At 35.1% G+C, this 17,325-nt stretch overlaps 1 protein-coding gene across 1 annotated transcript in view; it reads left to right on the plus strand.

Annotated features, from left to right (window-relative positions):
- The window catches only part of CCDC141 (coiled-coil domain containing 141), a 97,766-nt gene extending 81,223 nt beyond the window's left edge, over positions 1-16,543 (plus strand). Inside the window, exons 18-25 of the mRNA XM_010569294.1 lie at positions 808-948; positions 2,954-3,148; positions 4,781-4,964; positions 6,249-6,358; positions 8,944-9,051; positions 9,694-9,777; positions 13,438-14,324; positions 16,279-16,543. Coding sequence (XP_010567596.1) covers positions 808-948; positions 2,954-3,148; positions 4,781-4,964; positions 6,249-6,358; positions 8,944-9,051; positions 9,694-9,777; positions 13,438-14,324; positions 16,279-16,543 — 1,974 coding nt within the window. The remainder of the gene's footprint in view (positions 1-807; positions 949-2,953; positions 3,149-4,780; positions 4,965-6,248; positions 6,359-8,943; positions 9,052-9,693; positions 9,778-13,437; positions 14,325-16,278) is intronic.
- The last annotated feature ends 782 nt before the right edge of the window (positions 16,544-17,325 follow it).

A 17,325-nucleotide genomic window follows, 5' to 3' on the forward strand; every position in this document is an offset into this window, starting at 1 on the left:
TAATATTCTCACACGGTACCGAAACGATCTAGCTGCAGTTAGGCAAGGCTTTCTTTGGATATCTGTTAGGCAGAATCTCTCTGCTACTATACTCATAGAATAGTTATTTGAAAGGCAGGTGCTCATGTAGTCTACATCTTGATCCTGCAAAGAGCTGGATTCATCTTTGTATGCTGTGAATAATTGTACTAAGATGTTTGGACTAGCACAGTGTATAAAATTAAGCCCCTGTGTAACTTCCTTTCAGAAGCAGGCCTTCTGAAAAAGGGGCCGGGGGGGGGGAACCCCAACAAAAAACCGACCTAACATAAACTAAATGTTGTATTGTAGGAGAAAAGTACTATGAATAAACAAAAATCTGCTTGCCCACACCCAGTAAAACTATGTTTTTCTGGAAACTAAGCATGGGTATACATTTATATGTCTACCATTTCTACTAAATGGACTAGAGTATGTGAAGGACATCTAGTTAAAATCAATGAAAGCTCTCGGATAGGATTTTTTCATAGATTGTTTGAGCAAGGATCTCACCCTTTGCCCCAATCCTTTTTTTACCTCAGCCATTCTGGAAACAATACTCAGCATTCAGAATGCAAAAATGTTGACTTAGCAAGACTATTAGTTTCTACTACTGGAAAGAAATTCTGAGGAAATAAGGATGTTTAATGAGATGGCATAGTATTAATACACTTCTGTATTAAATTTTCAGTGTTCCGATAGTGGTCTGTTAAACAGCTCTTGAAAAAAACCTAAATTGAAGTGTGCTGGTTTGGTTTTTTAGTAACAAATATGCTTATTCTGTTTCAGCTCAGAGAATCATTTAAGGATCTCAAAAAGAAATTCAACAATTTGAAGTTTAACTATATGAAGAAAACTGAAAAAGCTCGAAATTTGAAAGTACTTAAAATACAGATTCAGCAAGTTGATACATATGCAGAGAAAATACAGGTAATAGAAATTTTAGTCTTAGTGAAGACTTCACTGGTTGAATTGCTGCGACCTGTGCCAAGCAGATCAGAGGAGATGCAAAATGTATTGTGAGCTTCCCTGTTATTCAGCTTTATATCCTTCCCTGTCCCAGTCACTGACAGACATTTTTCACTGTTCTGTTCCTTTCATTTCCTTCAGTGAAATGATCTTATCTCAATTCCTGACTTCTCTGTGTTCACTCCTTTTATCCTCCATCATTTTTCTATTTAATCTTTTATTTTTCTTGCCTCTGTTCCTTCACATTGTGTGTGACCTAGTCTTCCCTCTCCTTAAAAAAACAAAATAAAACAAATACACCATCAAAATCAACAAATCAACAATAAAAGCCACATATATTCCCTCCTGCAACCAGCTACTTTCTTGTCTTTCTCATTTCATCATGTAGGTCTTCAGAACCTTTTTCTGCATCCATTGCCTGGAGTTGATCATGCTCATTTGCACGTTAGAACCCTCCTAGTCTCACTCATTCTTTGCATTCACCAGAAACTCTTCTTCTAAAGCCTCCGATGACCTTTTTAGTTGCCAGTCAGAACTAGCACTTTTTGTTTTGATTGCCCTGCCAGTATCTTCCTTCACACCTTTTTTACTTGAAATTTTCAGTGGCTTCTATGATTCTATTTTTGCTATTTCTTTTGACTGTTCCTTTTACACCACCACCACCACCCTTTTTTTCCTTTCAATGCAAAGTCAAATCACAGAATCATTGAGGTTGGAAGGAACCTCTGGAGATCATCTAGTTGAAATTCCTTCCTCAGAGCAGGGTCAACTACAGAAGGTAGCTCTGTGTCATGTCCAGTTAGGTTTTGAATATTGCCAGGGATGGAGACTCCACAATCTCTGTGGTCAAGCTGTGTTCCACCCTCAGAGTAAAAAAAGTGGGGTTTTTTTCTGCTTAAACAGAATTTCCTGTATTTCAGTTTGGGCCCATTGCCTCCTGTCTTTTCACCAGACACCACTGAGATGAGTCTGGCTCTGTTTTCTTTGCTCCCTCCCATCATGTTTGTGTACACATTGATAAGATCCACCTTGAGTCTTATCTTCTCCAGGCTAAAAAATCCCAGCTCTCTCTGTCCTTGTATAACACATGCTCAGTCACTCAGTCATCTCTGTGACCCCTTGCCAGACTTACTCCAATATGCCTGGGTGTTTCTTGTACTGGGGAGCCTGAAGTGGGCACAGGACTCCAGATGCCTCACTAGTGCTACATAGAAGGGAATAATCACGTCCTTTGACCTGCTGGCAACACTCCTCCTACCAATGTATAATTCTTACAAGTGTATATGTGGACAGTTCATGAAACACTTCCCTATTTTAAACCAATCTCTTCTTTTTCAAACAAAAATCAAGGACCTGTCTTTCTGCATCACTTGTAAAACAGCTAACATAACGAAGTCTCGATGAACTATCAAAACTACTGTTCCCAGGATATAAAATATATAAATGTATATATGTATATCATCTTATCCTAAAACTTACATATACCAGACATCATAAAGTTCTAGTATGAATACTTGTTCACCTTGGTCTTTGGGATTATGCTAGATTGTCACTGATGTTGCTTACATCAATTCTTAAGCAATATGTTAATATTCTAGGACATAAATAACTGTGATGCTTAAATTGACTTGTATTGAGTCAAAGACTCCAAAGTAGTATTTTTCCCTTTGCAGATTCAATGAAAGTTATTTTGCTCAAGTTCCCATGTTTTATTACTACAGATGTTTATTTTTAAGCTGAAAAATGTAACTCAAATCCACCTTCAATAAATTTAATTTACATTGATTTTAATCAGCCTTGTAGAGGCCTACCAGTTTCCTTTGATTTTTGACAAAGCAACTTGTAATTTTTAAAACACAGGACAAGAGGTAGGTTTGTGTGGTTTTTCCCATGTTCTTTACTTTTTATTTCTAAAGATAGAAACATTTTTGTTGTGTTATTTAACATTGCTACATCTTTTAAACAGATTCTTAACAAGAAGATGGATAATTTAGAGAAGAAAGTCATTGGCTCTGTAGCAAATGAACCTAATGCTAAAGTTAGAGTCCTCTTGGGGTCAATCAGTGACTTACAAAAACAGCTGAATGACTTTAGCAGAGTTGTGGAGGATTACAAGCAAAATCTGTATCTCATGGAGCATCTGCAACAGATGATGGAAGAGGTACTAGTAAACCTGAGATCCCCCACTGTGCCTGTAATAATGATGCAGAAATGGGATAGATAAAAGTGCTTATAACTACTTCAGGCAAAATCTGTGGCTTCCCAAAGTAGTAGATTGGTAAAAATCTGTATTTTCTTCTATTTTTTCTTTATAACTTTGTGGAGAAAGGGGGGGAAAAAAACATGTAACAAGACCATATTCTTGCACTACTATTGCATACAATGGGGGTCTCCGCCTCCATATGACATTCATAGTGATTCAGCATATCTCTGATCATACTTATGAGCTCATTTTCTCTAAGTATATTCTGAGGCAACACAGAAAGCACCACAAGGCCCTCTTTGATAGCTGTCAAACTACAAGAGCCATGTTATCACAATACCTAATTTGTTAGTTGTCAGGAAGAGCTGTCTATGTGGTATGTAATCCTGGAAACTGAAATGTAAAATATTCACTTCCTTAAAAGCAGTGTATAATTTTTTTTAATAGACTTAACTGTTAAGTATATGTATATTTTTATTCTGAACTGCAGTCTAAGTCTTTTTGGAAACTTCTGTAACTTTATTTTAATGTGTCTGAGGACTGCCTCATGCATTGCCTTTTTTAAAAAGAAAAAAATACTTGTAACAGTATTTTCCCTCTTGCCATATTGTGTTGGTACATCTGCTGTGAGGCAAGCACATTCCTGTCATCGTTGTTTATTTTTAGAAATAACACTGTTCATATCTCCAAAGTGATCTAAATGCATGACAAATAAATTCCCTTAATGGTGGATCACACTACTAAAGTTTTGTTTAAAAGTTGTTTCCAGTGTCCAGTGATTTGATCAATGTGGCATTTCATAAACCATCAGCAAAGCAATTTGTTACGATTTGTTGTGTATTTACAGTTTTCAACTCCCCCCTTATTTTGAGGGGAAAAAAATTATTTCCTATAGCTAAAATTTAAGATTGATTTTTTTTTTTACTCAGTGTAAAGTATTGCCTTCTACTCAGCAGTTTTCTTTCAGTGAATAGGCAGAGTCTCAAATACTGACTTTAATAGCAGTTAAAAAAGGTGATTATTAGCTGCTTGCTGTAATGATGCAAAACTGATGATACTGAGTGAACACCAGATTCTATCCTCCTCTGAGTATTGTTAACCAAAAATGTTTATTAAGGGTATGTTCTGAAGCCCGTTCTTGTCAGTAGAAAGATTCCTAGCAACTTTAATGGTTGCTGAGACCAAAACCACTGTTTGCTAGTAGACTAAATCTAAACAACCTTGCTGCCTTTACAGAGGTATAACTGTGGTCATGATATGAAGTTTGGAAATTACTTGATATACAAGGTGGAAAGAGCTCAGAAATAAAACCTCAGAACTCAGAAACATTTGCAGAACCATTAACTAATAACCTCACCATGCTTTTGTAAGATGAGCATGGATCTAGTGTTTAAAGAAATTTTAACAGCTATTAATATTCGAAGCAGCATTGGTAATGAACAAATGTTTTTCAGGTTAAATTAAAATCAGAAAATGTAAGACATACTGTATGCCACTGATTCTGAAAAGTCTAAGAATAGACCAGTCTATTCTACAAAATCTTGAACTCCTAATAATAATTCATTATAATGCAGCGTTTTTATCCCTTAGTGTCAATTTTGGTTTGAAGATGTGAGTGCGACAGTCGTTAGAGTTGGCAAGTATTCTGCAGAATGCAAAACAAGAGAAGCAATAGAGACTCTCTACAAGCAATTCAACAAGTTTATTGAGCCTACAGTGCCTCAACAAGAAGAAAAAATACAGCAGATTAAAGACCTCGCTGAACAGTTATATGGTGAGGAGCTGTCTGGTAATGTACTGTGGGGAAAAAGTACAATAACTTAGGACAGAGGAAGCAGATTCCTAGATTTGTTCATTTAAGAAGAAAATCCCTTGAAGATTAAAACACAAACATTGTTTTAAAGTATTGACTGGAAGAGGTGAAGGATTTCAGAACAAATATTTAAAAAATAAAAAAAATGAAAGTACTCAACAGTCTGGTAGTTACTTGGTTTTCCATATACAGCCTGAGTTCACCTTGAAATCAAACTGTGAATGTCCTTGTAATATTTATGAGCTTAGAATTAAGACTTCATGGCTTATGCTATCTCGTAACAGGCAAGCTTTTGAAGTCAAAGTATATTAGATTGATATACCTCAGTGCTGAGTGAATTTTCTATGTTAACACTGTGAAAAACTAGTGGTATTAGATTGCCAACTTAAGCATTTTATTAGCAAAAAATACAGATTGTTATGTAAATACTGTATTTGCAACTATATTGATTTGGAACATTGTTGACCAAAAAGAACGAAGGTCAACAAACTTCAGGTTTTGCTTTTTTTTCTCCCACTTGTAATGTTTATATACTTGTTGAAGTTACTTTATCCAAAGATAAAGTGACCATCTAAATGTGCATAGATATTGTGTAGCATATCAGTTCAAGTAGTAAATTTGAAAAAAAATTCAACAGAGTCAAACTGTGCTTTTAAATTCCTCTAATTTAGTGTTGAAAAGACTATTTAGAGAGCATGGATCACTTTTTTTTCTTCTCTGTCTTTTTTTTTTTTTTTTTAAAAAAACCTTCTCAATATTTCCAACATTCTGATCTGTAGGAAAGAAGCTGACAGAATGGATTCTTGACACCAGCTTATTAGAAACACTGGGAGAAAGAAGCTGCTTTGTGTTTAAATCATTACATGGGAAAAAGCTTCTTCATCCTGCCTTTGTTTTGTATTTCTTATAACAGGGATCTAAGTGCTTCCTAGCTGTATAATAAGGCAACTAGTTTAGGAGACATTTTACAAGGTCAGCATCCTTTAAAGCAGTATCACTAACCAGATAGAAGTAACTTTGTTTAAGGAGACGCCTAGCAGAAGATCTGCAGTGACTTTGAGGGCCCATCTCAAGCTAGGAAGAGGTAGGAAAGCACATTGCTGTGAATCACAGAACTCCTTCAGCAAAACAAAACACAGAAAAATGTTTAATTATTGTAGTATATTGGGGTTACAAAGTACATTGATTATATACATCTGTTTGAGGCATTCTGTTTTACTTTCGTGGTTGTTTTTACCTTTGTAGGTATTGAAGAAGGAAAGAAGTATGTTGAAAAAGCTGTATTAAAGTACAAAGAAATCATTCATTCTATTGATGAGTTGTGTAGATCTCTGAGAGAACTTAAGGAGATTAAGGTTTTTTTTTTTTTTTTTTTTTTTATCTGGAGAATGTATTGCATCTGCATCAATTTATCAGGTTTAGTGTCTGAAACAGTACTTTCAACTGAGGATCATCTATGTAGTATGAAACATTTCTTAATTATTCACTTTTTCATTAACCTAGGTAATGATCGTAATGAATCAATGAAGTGCTACTTGTTTGTGCACTAAACATTCCTCCTAGGTTTCTTTTTCTCAACTTCTTTCAGAACTGTTACTACTTTCAAGTAACCTTTAGGGGGAAATGTCACAATTTCTTTGAGTATCTAGACAAATACTTTTTTCAAATTTCTTCTTCCCTTGGTACTGTAATATAGGTGTACTGTAATATAGGTACCTGCTAGATCTATAAAATACCAAACAACCTGGCTTGGGTCCCTATTGGAAAAATCATCCCAAAAACCAAATTATATTAGAACCAAAGTAATTTAAATTAGAAAAGCATGGCTTATAATGTAAATATTAAAGAGAACAACATTTTTAGTTTCATATTGTTATAAGCTTCTTTAAGTGTAATTAAGTATAATGTTTCAAATGAGGAGGAATTATGGAAGACAGCTGAGAGGGCTAGATTTCTGTAATAAAGACTGCCTACTCCACCCTCCACTCTCCAAGTAATACATCAAAAATCTCCCACATGCAGCAATAGCTGATGTGTTAATTCTGTGAAGCTGGAAGAGTTAAGATGCTTAAATATCCTGCCCTTGTTAATGTTGAATGTTGTTTCTACTTTTCTTTGATGGAATTATACTATAAAAACTGATGAACACTCAAATTATTCATTAATACACTTAAAAGCAGTAAGAGATGCTAAAAATACAAATGAGTTCCAAAAGTCATTAGGCTTTGCATTGCACTGTGACCATAAAGAAACTTCAATATAAATGCCAGTTAGGTTTTTCAGAGTTGTCCTCCCCATCCATGTGTTACATAAATGCTATTGTGTGCAGGACAGTAGCCCCAGGTTCTGTCAGAACAGGGGTTGAACCTTTGATTTTTTTGCTAGCTCAAAATGATATGGATCTTTTCAGGGGAAGTGGAATTTCAAAATAATTGTAATATTTTACTTTGACTAATTTTGCTAATTGTAAAATTATCTTTCTTTAACAAAGTTGTTTGGAGAACACTTTTTTTCACACAGAACCATTCATAAACTATTTACTGATTACTTTAACCTTTAATTTAGATAATTTTTTTTTAAAAGTCATTCAAAAGAAATTTTACAAAAGATGAATTTTCTGCAATAGACAGTAGTTCTGCAACTTTTTTCAGATGAAAGTAGTTTTGGGGTTTTTTTTGTAATATGTAGTATTCTGAGATTTTAAAATGAATATTCTTACTAAACATTCCCACAATATCTCAATAGTCGACGACTGTATCTTATGAAGAATAAATCATTCAGAAAATTATCTACACAAATAGGTGCCATGAGTATGGAATGCAATGACTATGAATTCGGTTTCACTCCCTGACATTTTTAAAGCATAACAAATTAAGGGGAAATGTATTGTGCAATCTTTCCTGATATTACCTTGCTGTTGAATGTCAAAAGAAAACAACTCCTGGATTTTTCAAAATTAAATATTTCTTTTCTTCAGAAAAAAATAGATTGAACAGATCACACAGAACTTTTCACTTGTTTAATGCTAGAATGGAAAATTAATAATGCAGCACTTATAAGAACTTATCTAAGACTGTAACTTTTGGCTGGACAACTGAAGACGTGAAATACACAAAACTCTAACTGTCAAACTTTTGGTTTTCCTTACGTTGTGCCACTGTGATGTTCTTTGAAATCTGTAGATTTCTTCCAGGAAAATTTTAAAGGATTCATGTCGTCTTCATAAAATACAGTATGGTTGTCCAGATTTCTGTTATGTAAGTACTTTGTAACCAGTCCTGCAGTGTTGAGGCTTAAGCTAGAAATAAATATTAGCCAAAAAGAATGGTAAAGTAGCTGATTGAAAGTACAGTTAACTGCATTCAGAGTAGTTATGGACTGTCCAGATGGCAAGTTGAAGGAGGGAGGAAAATAAGAACAAATGCAAATTCTGTCTGGTTATGTTTTATGCTTAGAACACATTCTCCCCTTTCCACCTTTTAGACAAAGTTGAACTCACAAATGTTTCTTTCCTCCCTAGAACTGTTTTCCTGAAATCCTGACTTTTTTCTGGATTTGTTGTTTATCCTTTTTTTTCCTAATAGTGTCACTTTCTTAGTCCTTTATTTTCCCTTACTTAAGCTGGGTACAAATTGGTTAATATTCCTCATATTTTTGACCACCCACTTGGTATCTTCAGTCTTTGCTGTCCTATAATTTCCTTGCCTCAGAAGAGATCCCCTCAGCTTTGAAAAATGTTGTCTTTCCTTGTCCAGGAATGAATGAATCAGGTTTTACTACATATTTTTGCCATAAGCAATTTACATCTGTACTGATGACAAGTTTTAAATAAGATTTCACTTTTTTTCCCCTACTCTGTTGTACAGAGCATAAGACAGCGTGTAGCTAACAATTGCTACCTTCTATTGTGTATAAGTTTACTTTTCTTTTCACATGGCAGGAAGATGAGTTTTCTGAAGACTTGGTTACTGTTCAAAAAGAAGACAGAAATAGTCAAGAAACATATGAGGTTGATATTAAAGACAAACCAGAGGAACAAAAGCAGCAGGTTGGTTAGATTTTTTTTTTTTATTTTTATTTTTTTTTAAACTAGAACCCTGTTTCTTAAAAGGCTTTATGTATTGCTGGAAAGTTTCTTGCTTTTCAGTCTTGATGCTTCCCTTAAGATGGGTGTTATCAGTGTAGTCTTGGTCATTTCTCTTTCAATTTTATTTTAGTTACCTCTTTGCCTTCTATCCAATCCACATATTATTCCAAATGAATTTTATTTTTTTATCCATCTTTCTACTTGCCTATGTATTTCTTTTTATTTTCTAAAATAATATTATTTTCATATTCTTTTACAAATTTCCCTTTGGGCCTATTGCCACAATATTCTTAATGCAGAAGTCCTCTTTGTGACCATTCCTCTTTCCTCAAGGGAGAACACATTCCGCTCTCTCCTTTGTAATAAGACTTAAGGGAGTATAGGAAGTAATAAAGGAGACTCCTGTTAGTATTTTCCAGAGCCCTAATATTCATATAACCTGTAGAGACAAGATATGAAAGTATTTGATTTATAGTAACATGCTATGAGAGAAGCCTCATAGCTCAGAATTTGAACGACGTAACAGTGGAAATTATGATTCTTTGTTGAATCATTAAGGTCTTAATCAGGAAAAAAAGTGTGTTTTAAACATTTTTCTTTCAGATGGCATCAGATAAATGGCTTACAAATTCAGAAAACATTACGGAGAAGAGAAACAATACTTTGTCTCCTACCAACACTAAACAGGTATCTGCTGTTCATGTTGATTAAAATCTTTTTTTAAATCAAATTGACAGGAATTTTTGTGTACTGTCAAAGGAATTTTATTCCTTAATTCATTGCTTCTCAAAAGTGACGGATATTGTTATAGCTTCGTGGGCTTTGACTGTCTTCTCATTTACGGTATTAGAAAAATCCAATGCAAAAGAAGCACAGAATCACTTCAGTTTTGCCACGGTGTGAATAACAGGAAAGCAGTCATAGCAAAAACATGATGGAACACAACTACAGATGTCAGCAGTTCAGTATGACATCATGTCACAGATACCCTGCTGTACTGTTGTTACAACACGATATGTCAAATAAGTAGCAGAACTCACCATCAAATAGTTGCCTTCACCCTCACCTCAAAACACTGACGTTACATTTCAGTTGCCAAAATTCAGTGCAGCAGAGAGCATAAATAAGTTCCAAACTATGGATTGCATGTTAAGGACAATGCACAAAAGGAAATTAGATAGTGAAAAACTGGATATGCATTTAGAGTGATAAAAATCCTAGCAGAGAAGCATGTTTTATTCATGGATGTACAGTAAATGAATATGAAAGGTTCCAAACTGTCAATGAATAAATGTAGTCTTAGAAATACAGGCAATACAAAAGCAGACCTATGTTTTATGAGATTAGCTTAAAGAACATTTTGAAGCCTTGGGATCCTGGATGTAAATGTAAATAATTTATTATGTGAAATATTGTGGTAAATTGGAGTGAGTGGTAATATATTTCAGTCTTTAGAAAGGTAGGATACATTGGTAATTGATTTAGAGCTCTAAAATTTCCATTTTGCAAGCTGATAATATAGACCAATACTGCAAGACATTTAAGCTTGCAATGTTTTGTAGAAATTCAACTAATATTAACATTCCCTTCAGTTCAATACAGAAAGTCCTATAATCTGATGATAAGCCAAAATTAAACCTAATTAATTTTGTTACCTCCTTTCCAAGTCAATGAGAGTTCCAAGATTGACTTGGAGCCCAGATTTCACTCAAAATTTTGTGACTGTTCCAAAGAGCCACCCTCAGGAGAATCACCTCACCCAGAAGATGTCCATAGCCCTATTTCCTATTTTGCTAGGCCACAGCTTTGTCAGTCCTCGTCGGACTGTGCCTCAGCTGCCAAGGGGAGAAGTCAAGGGTATGCAAAACAGCAAATATCAGATGTGAAGTATGGCAGCTATGATGCCTCCACCCTTTTCATCACTCCATACTTCACTTGAAGTAGTGGATTCTTCTTACTAGAGCTTTTCTGTCTTCCATTTCCATCCTTTCCAAGGAAAGACCTGGCCCATCCCCAGCCCCTTGTCTGGTGGGCCAACAATCTCTAATTTTGTCTATACTTCTGCAAGCTAGTTTTGCAGTATTAATTTGCTTCAGTAATAAATCTCACCCTCTAAAAAGTGGCCTAGACCTTCTCATGGCACATTCATCCTCATGCTTCTTTGGTCCCAGGTGGCACACCAGGGTTGAAAGTCCTCACGTTGCCAAAGCCTGTGTGGCAGCTTGCTCACTCACTGCCCGCCTGTCATTCTTTTCCCCAGCATTTTCCCCAGGGTCATTTTCCAGCAATGTCTGAAATAACTCAGTTCAGTTCTGTGATATCCAGATGAGGTGACCATGAAACTGACAACACATCCCTGCACTAAGATCCTAGATTAGTCACTGGAAGATTCCTACATTGTCGTGGCCTTCCTGTAGTTACCCAAATGTATGCCACTGTGTGTACATGTGAGTAGACTCCTCAGTAGACAGAATAAATCTGGACCATTGATTTCATTCAGACAGTATAGACTAGCTATTCAGAAATTTTGACCTTTTTTTTTTAAATATACCTGCTCAGAATTTAACATTCTAAAGAATTTCTCAACTTCTTAATATTTCATCAGATTTGGTTTATTAAATTTGTTAGTTCAAGTCAGACCAAACCAGCCAGAATTTGCTGCTGAAGTGCCTATTAAAGCTTCATTTAAGAAAGACTTGCAAATTTGGTCAGGCTTAAAACTAAGAACAATGCTGATAAGGTTAAAAGAGCTGGGTGACAGTCAAATTTGTAAATGCTAGAAAAATATATTGTATGAGTGTATTGGAATTGGGCCCTAAAAATAACAATTTCTTAGGAATAGTTTACAATTAGTTAAAAACCCAATAAAAAAAAAATGAATATGTGCAGAAGGAAGAAGTAACTCAGTATTTATTGTTTTCTGAGTAATTGGAAAGAGGAAAAATTGTCACATTTCACCAAATTTGAAAGCAATTTATAATTTATCATGTTTATATCCATGGTATATTAATACTGAAAGACACTTTGGGGGTCAGAGATCATCAGGGGATGCTTGTGGAAAACATATTTAATACCCAAATTTCAACTTCTTCTTACAACTGAATTGAATTATTTAGTAAAATAAATGCAGTAAAACCCCAACTTTCTTCCCGTCATTCATTCATGGATCTGGCATGAATCCCATGGCTTTGAAATAACAAATATATTAACTTGGAAAAACATCTATATTAAAATGACCACATATACAGGACCACGGCACATATGAGGTTCTATTACTTCTTTTTACTTTTATTTTGGTAATTGTGTGCACTGATTATTAGGCTATATTTAGAGCTATAGCAAAAAGAAAGCCGAAAAGAATGTGCCGCTGCACTTTTGTGTAGGATACTGCCAAAGAGATCTGGTGTGGAAAGCAATGATACCCAGTGTATCACCCAATTGATTTGAGTGAACAGTTTATAGGTGGTAGAAACGTGCTTAGTAGATTACATATTTTTTGTATAGAACTCAACAATGAGAGAATAGCATGAGAACATTATGAACACCTTTGTTGAGAGCCCTGGAACAAATGAAATAGGCCTGAATATGTGATTACACATTTCTATAAAAATCAAGAGGCAGAGAAGTAATTAATAAATCAGATACTATCTTTGGTGCTTTGCAATTAAAATTAATGCACTTGTGCCACATTTGATTTTTTTTTGGAAACATGATGAGAGGGATTTCTTTTTTTTATTCTGGATCCAACATAATATAAAAATAATGTTAACATTGATTTCTGTTTGTGTTTGAACAAGATCTTGAAACAGCTGGCAAAAAAATGAGAGAAATATAAAATGCTTGGAAAATATCTTAAAGATGTTGGTTTAATTCTGTAATTCTTGAACATGACTGGTGACTCTCTTTCTCAAAGAATCAAAGTCCAGTAACTTGGCTGTTAATATATTTTTATTGTTATGTAACTGTTTCCCATTTAGAGGTAATTAGGCCACCCCCTCCTCCACCTTCCCCTTGCAAATGCTCTTATACACAGCACCTACAGGAAATCCACAGGTTGGCCTTTGTTTATAGGAAGAGGTTGTTATAAATGTTCATATATAATTATAATAATATCTGCTAGAACCTATCCAAACAGATTGAAATTCCAGTTAGCTGCTGCAAAAATTTCTGATGAATTACCCTTTCCCACATATTTTCTCCTGCTTCTCAGAATACCTGAAGCTTAATTAGAAGAAATATTTCAAATATTGTTGCTAGCTTCTGCGTGAAAAGGGATGCATAGAATGATAACTCATTCTCTCTGTCTGTCTTTTTCTTTCCTTCTCTTCTTTCCCATCCTAATTTAAGGAGAGGAATAAATTGGCTGATATTCCACTTATCTGTCCAGCTGGTGAGGATCTTGTTTCACAGGATACAGAGCTGTCATCTTCAGCCAAAGAAGATAGTTTACAGACTGAATTCCTGGCAGAAGAAATACCCTCTGGAGATGAATATGAGTGTATATCACCTGATGATATCTCTTTGCCACCGCTTTCTGAGACACCAGAATCCAACCTCTTACATTCTGAAACAGAGCTAGAAGACCAGTGCTCTTGTAGCTCTCATAGTCTGCATGTCAGTTCCTATAACTTACAAATGCAGAAAACCACTAGTATTAAAAAAGCAATGGAAGTGTCTGATCTCTTAACAAATTCTGCTTATGCTGATGCTACAAATAATAGAATGGAAAGCCCATCAGATCAGTCTGAGAAGTTTTGTATCTCTTCAACAGATTCTGGTCCAAAAGTCAGAGAAGTATCTCCTTTGACTGGTAGCTTACAAGGAATATCTGAAGCTAGCACTGCTTCCTGCACGATAAATGCCAAACCGCTATATAGCATGATGGGTGAAGTGTGCAAAACACATTTGCAACACCTTGAACTTCATAAAAGCATGGCAGAAACACAAGAACAATTGCATGACTTGAATAACTGTACTAAAACCCAGGACAGGTTGCATGCTTTGCCTGATGCATTCTCAGGTTTCGTGTTTCAATCAGACGCCACCAGAAGCTGTCAGAGGCAGATGGTCACTCGAGAAGAGATTAAAAGTTCATCAGAAAAGAACAGCATGGCCAGCCTAACTGGACAGGTGCCTAACTTCTCCCAGCTTCTGTCTAACAAAACCGTCATGGAAGGTTCTCCGGTAACTTTGGAAGTAGAAGTAACGGGATTCCCAGAGCCTACACTGACATGGTGGGTAGCTTATAATGAGAAGTAGTAAATATACCTATTAGCAAGACACCTTGAACCACTTATAACCAAATTAATTAATTTATAGACTAGAATAAATGGCTTGTATCCTTTCTACTCCACACTTCTGCATGATTCCTACCTTCAAAATTGCTTTTGACAATTGTCCTATTTTAAATAATCTCTCTGTACTTAATTTTATGAATAATGAGAGCATCAAACTATCGCAAACACATCCAATGTTTTTTAAGCAAATACATCATCTGTTTTTTGTATTCTGGAATATGACATTCCACTTGTTCAATTATTTCTTAAAACAAATGTGCACTCTAGATTTACCGTAAGTAAATTCACCTGCATTTTCTCAGGATCTTGGCACTATATATGAAGGGACACATACTTGTGCGTGCATGCTAAAATATTTATATAGCGACTACATATACCTACACACACACATTTATATATGTGTGAGAGTCAGTTGTCGAAAACTGGAGATAAGCTGCAGGTTAAAAAACCCCCAAACTTTAGTGTCTACACTAAGAGAACCAGTTTTATATTATATATTTGTGTGCATTCTCTATCTCTTTCTGAATTGCTGTATGTCTAATTAGATTGCTTTATACTGCATTTGTGAGAAATACAGATGATGTTTATATTACATCTTTTAAGATGACTTTTTAGAAATTCCCCACCAAAGGGAATAGGGACTGAAAGAGGGGCAGGATTTCAAGATTTTGGTATCCTCTATGTGTTGGCATATTTTCCTAACATTTTACCTCATTTGCCATTTCTCCACTGATTCACAATGGAAGCCTTTCTTTTAATGTGTTAAAATTAGATATGCCTCTTACTGGAAACATTTTGATGTTAAGGTTATTATTACACATGTAAAGAATTAGGCAAACTATAAGCTTTTAGTAAGCTAAATTTTCTTTTATGGCACTGAGAAAAATACTGGACACTGCAACCTTGGTGCTATATACTGTGTTGGTATCAATAAAGTTACTTTGTTTTAAATCCTGGTATTCTACACTTCGAGAAATATTGTTGGTGAAACAAGAAGTACCTTCAGTTTTATCATAAGAAAGCATTAATTCAGCTCAAAAATATATACACTGTTGATATTTGGTCTTTTAAAAATAACATTCAACAGAAAGCATTTTGCAAATTAGAAATTTATGAAAACAGAAAAAAAGTGGGCGTTTTGTAGTTAAAAATTCACCAATACCTTCTATTTTGTATCGATGTAGACATTTTATTGGATAAGCATGTGGAAACATATTTCTCTGCTTGTGTTAGGTTAAATGTAGCTTATGCTGAAACATCATGAGGCAAGAAGACCCAGAATTTTCTCTTACTTCCAATATGTAAATCAGGAGTCAATATCAATACATGATGACAGATCCTCAAGCTTTATAATATGATACCAGTTCTCTGAAATAACTCCTGATGCATTGTTCTATCCTGTTTGATGACGTGAACTAAGTAAAAGTTAAGTGGGCTGGGGTGGAAGAACAGGTCCTTGACTCTTCTTTATACTGAAGACACAAGTTCACGAGGTTTGTATGTTGCTTATGCATCTTAAGAGCCTATTCATGAGTTGAATGTGGATTGACTCAACACCTTACTAGCAAAAATGTTTCAGCGCAAAACTGAAACCTTTCCCAGGCCTTCATGCTACTCTCTCCCATACTGCAGTGAGAGAACTGTGACTTGTCCATTGAAAACCATTTTCAGAAACACATTTTCTAGTATTAAGAATGTATTATCCAGCAGTTTGATTTGTTTAAATATTCATCAATATTTACATATAACTTTAAAACTGAGGAATGAGAGCGCAGCAGTGAGGTCTCTCTCTTGCTGTCAATGTAGTGTTATAGAGGTTGTCTGAATTTGTAAAGTTCTGCTTGGCATACAGTGATATAGATCTGACTTGAAAACTGACTCTCTGCTTCAGGTACAAGAAGGGCCAGAAACTGACTGCAGATGAGCACTTAAAGCTTTTACAAAAGGAGACAAAGCATACTTTGTTCATTCGAAAGGTGTGTGATAAAGATGCTGGCCTCTATGTTGTTCGGGCTAAAAATTTGAACGGCACTATCTCATCAAGTGCCATTCTCCACGTGAAAGGTAACAGGCCACCTATTACAATAATAGACTGGATAATGCTGTGTGTCATCTATATTAGCATATCACTAATATACTGGCTATTCACAAAATAAGTACAATATTGACTGCGCTGGACTTAATTTTCACATGCTAAGACAACATTACATTTATTTTCTTACACTGCATCTTTCACAATCTGTACCAAACCACTTTTATGTCACACTCAATATATTGCTTGTTTTTTTTAATACCAGTATTATGTGCTTATTTTCCTTTCTCATAGTGATGTTGAGGTAAAAAAGTTACAAGGATTTTCTAGAATCTGAGGCAGAGTTTTGCTTTCTAAAATTGTTGACATCACAAAGTGTTGGAAACAGCTTTAATGGTTATAGGTATTAAATGTCAAGATACACCCAGGTAGAGTGCTCAGATCAACTTATATTTTATGATATGCTTTTTGGGGGGGAGGTGGTGTGGAGGGTGTTGAAATGTTTTTTAAACATCGAATGTATTATTTCCAACCACGTTTTTCTCATATACTTTTAAAATAATTTTATTTGTAGGATAAAGCTTCTTAGTAAAGAAATTGTACCATTTGTGATTGCACTGGCATAGATCAGATTTAAATCTGTCTCAGCCCAGCAGATAGTCTCCACCAGTGAAAGCTGCAGGAGTTGCAATAGAGTTGTGATCATCTGCAGTACAAAGATTTGACCCAGAATCATCAGGATTGGCACCTAGTGTACAGTAGACCAAACCCCCAAATGTTTACAAAATGAGACGTTCCAACATACCGGTCTGCCTTGGTAGATGCTTGTGATACTTCTTCTGCCTTCCTATAAAATTAAATATATAAATATTTCTAATAATCCGCTAAATTGTTAGTATAAGACAA

This window comes from Haliaeetus leucocephalus, unplaced genomic scaffold (assembly GCF_000737465.1).
Source record: "Haliaeetus leucocephalus isolate CR32 unplaced genomic scaffold, Haliaeetus_leucocephalus-4.0 Scaffold1, whole genome shotgun sequence".
NCBI classification, from domain to species: Eukaryota; Metazoa; Chordata; class Aves; order Accipitriformes; family Accipitridae; genus Haliaeetus; species Haliaeetus leucocephalus.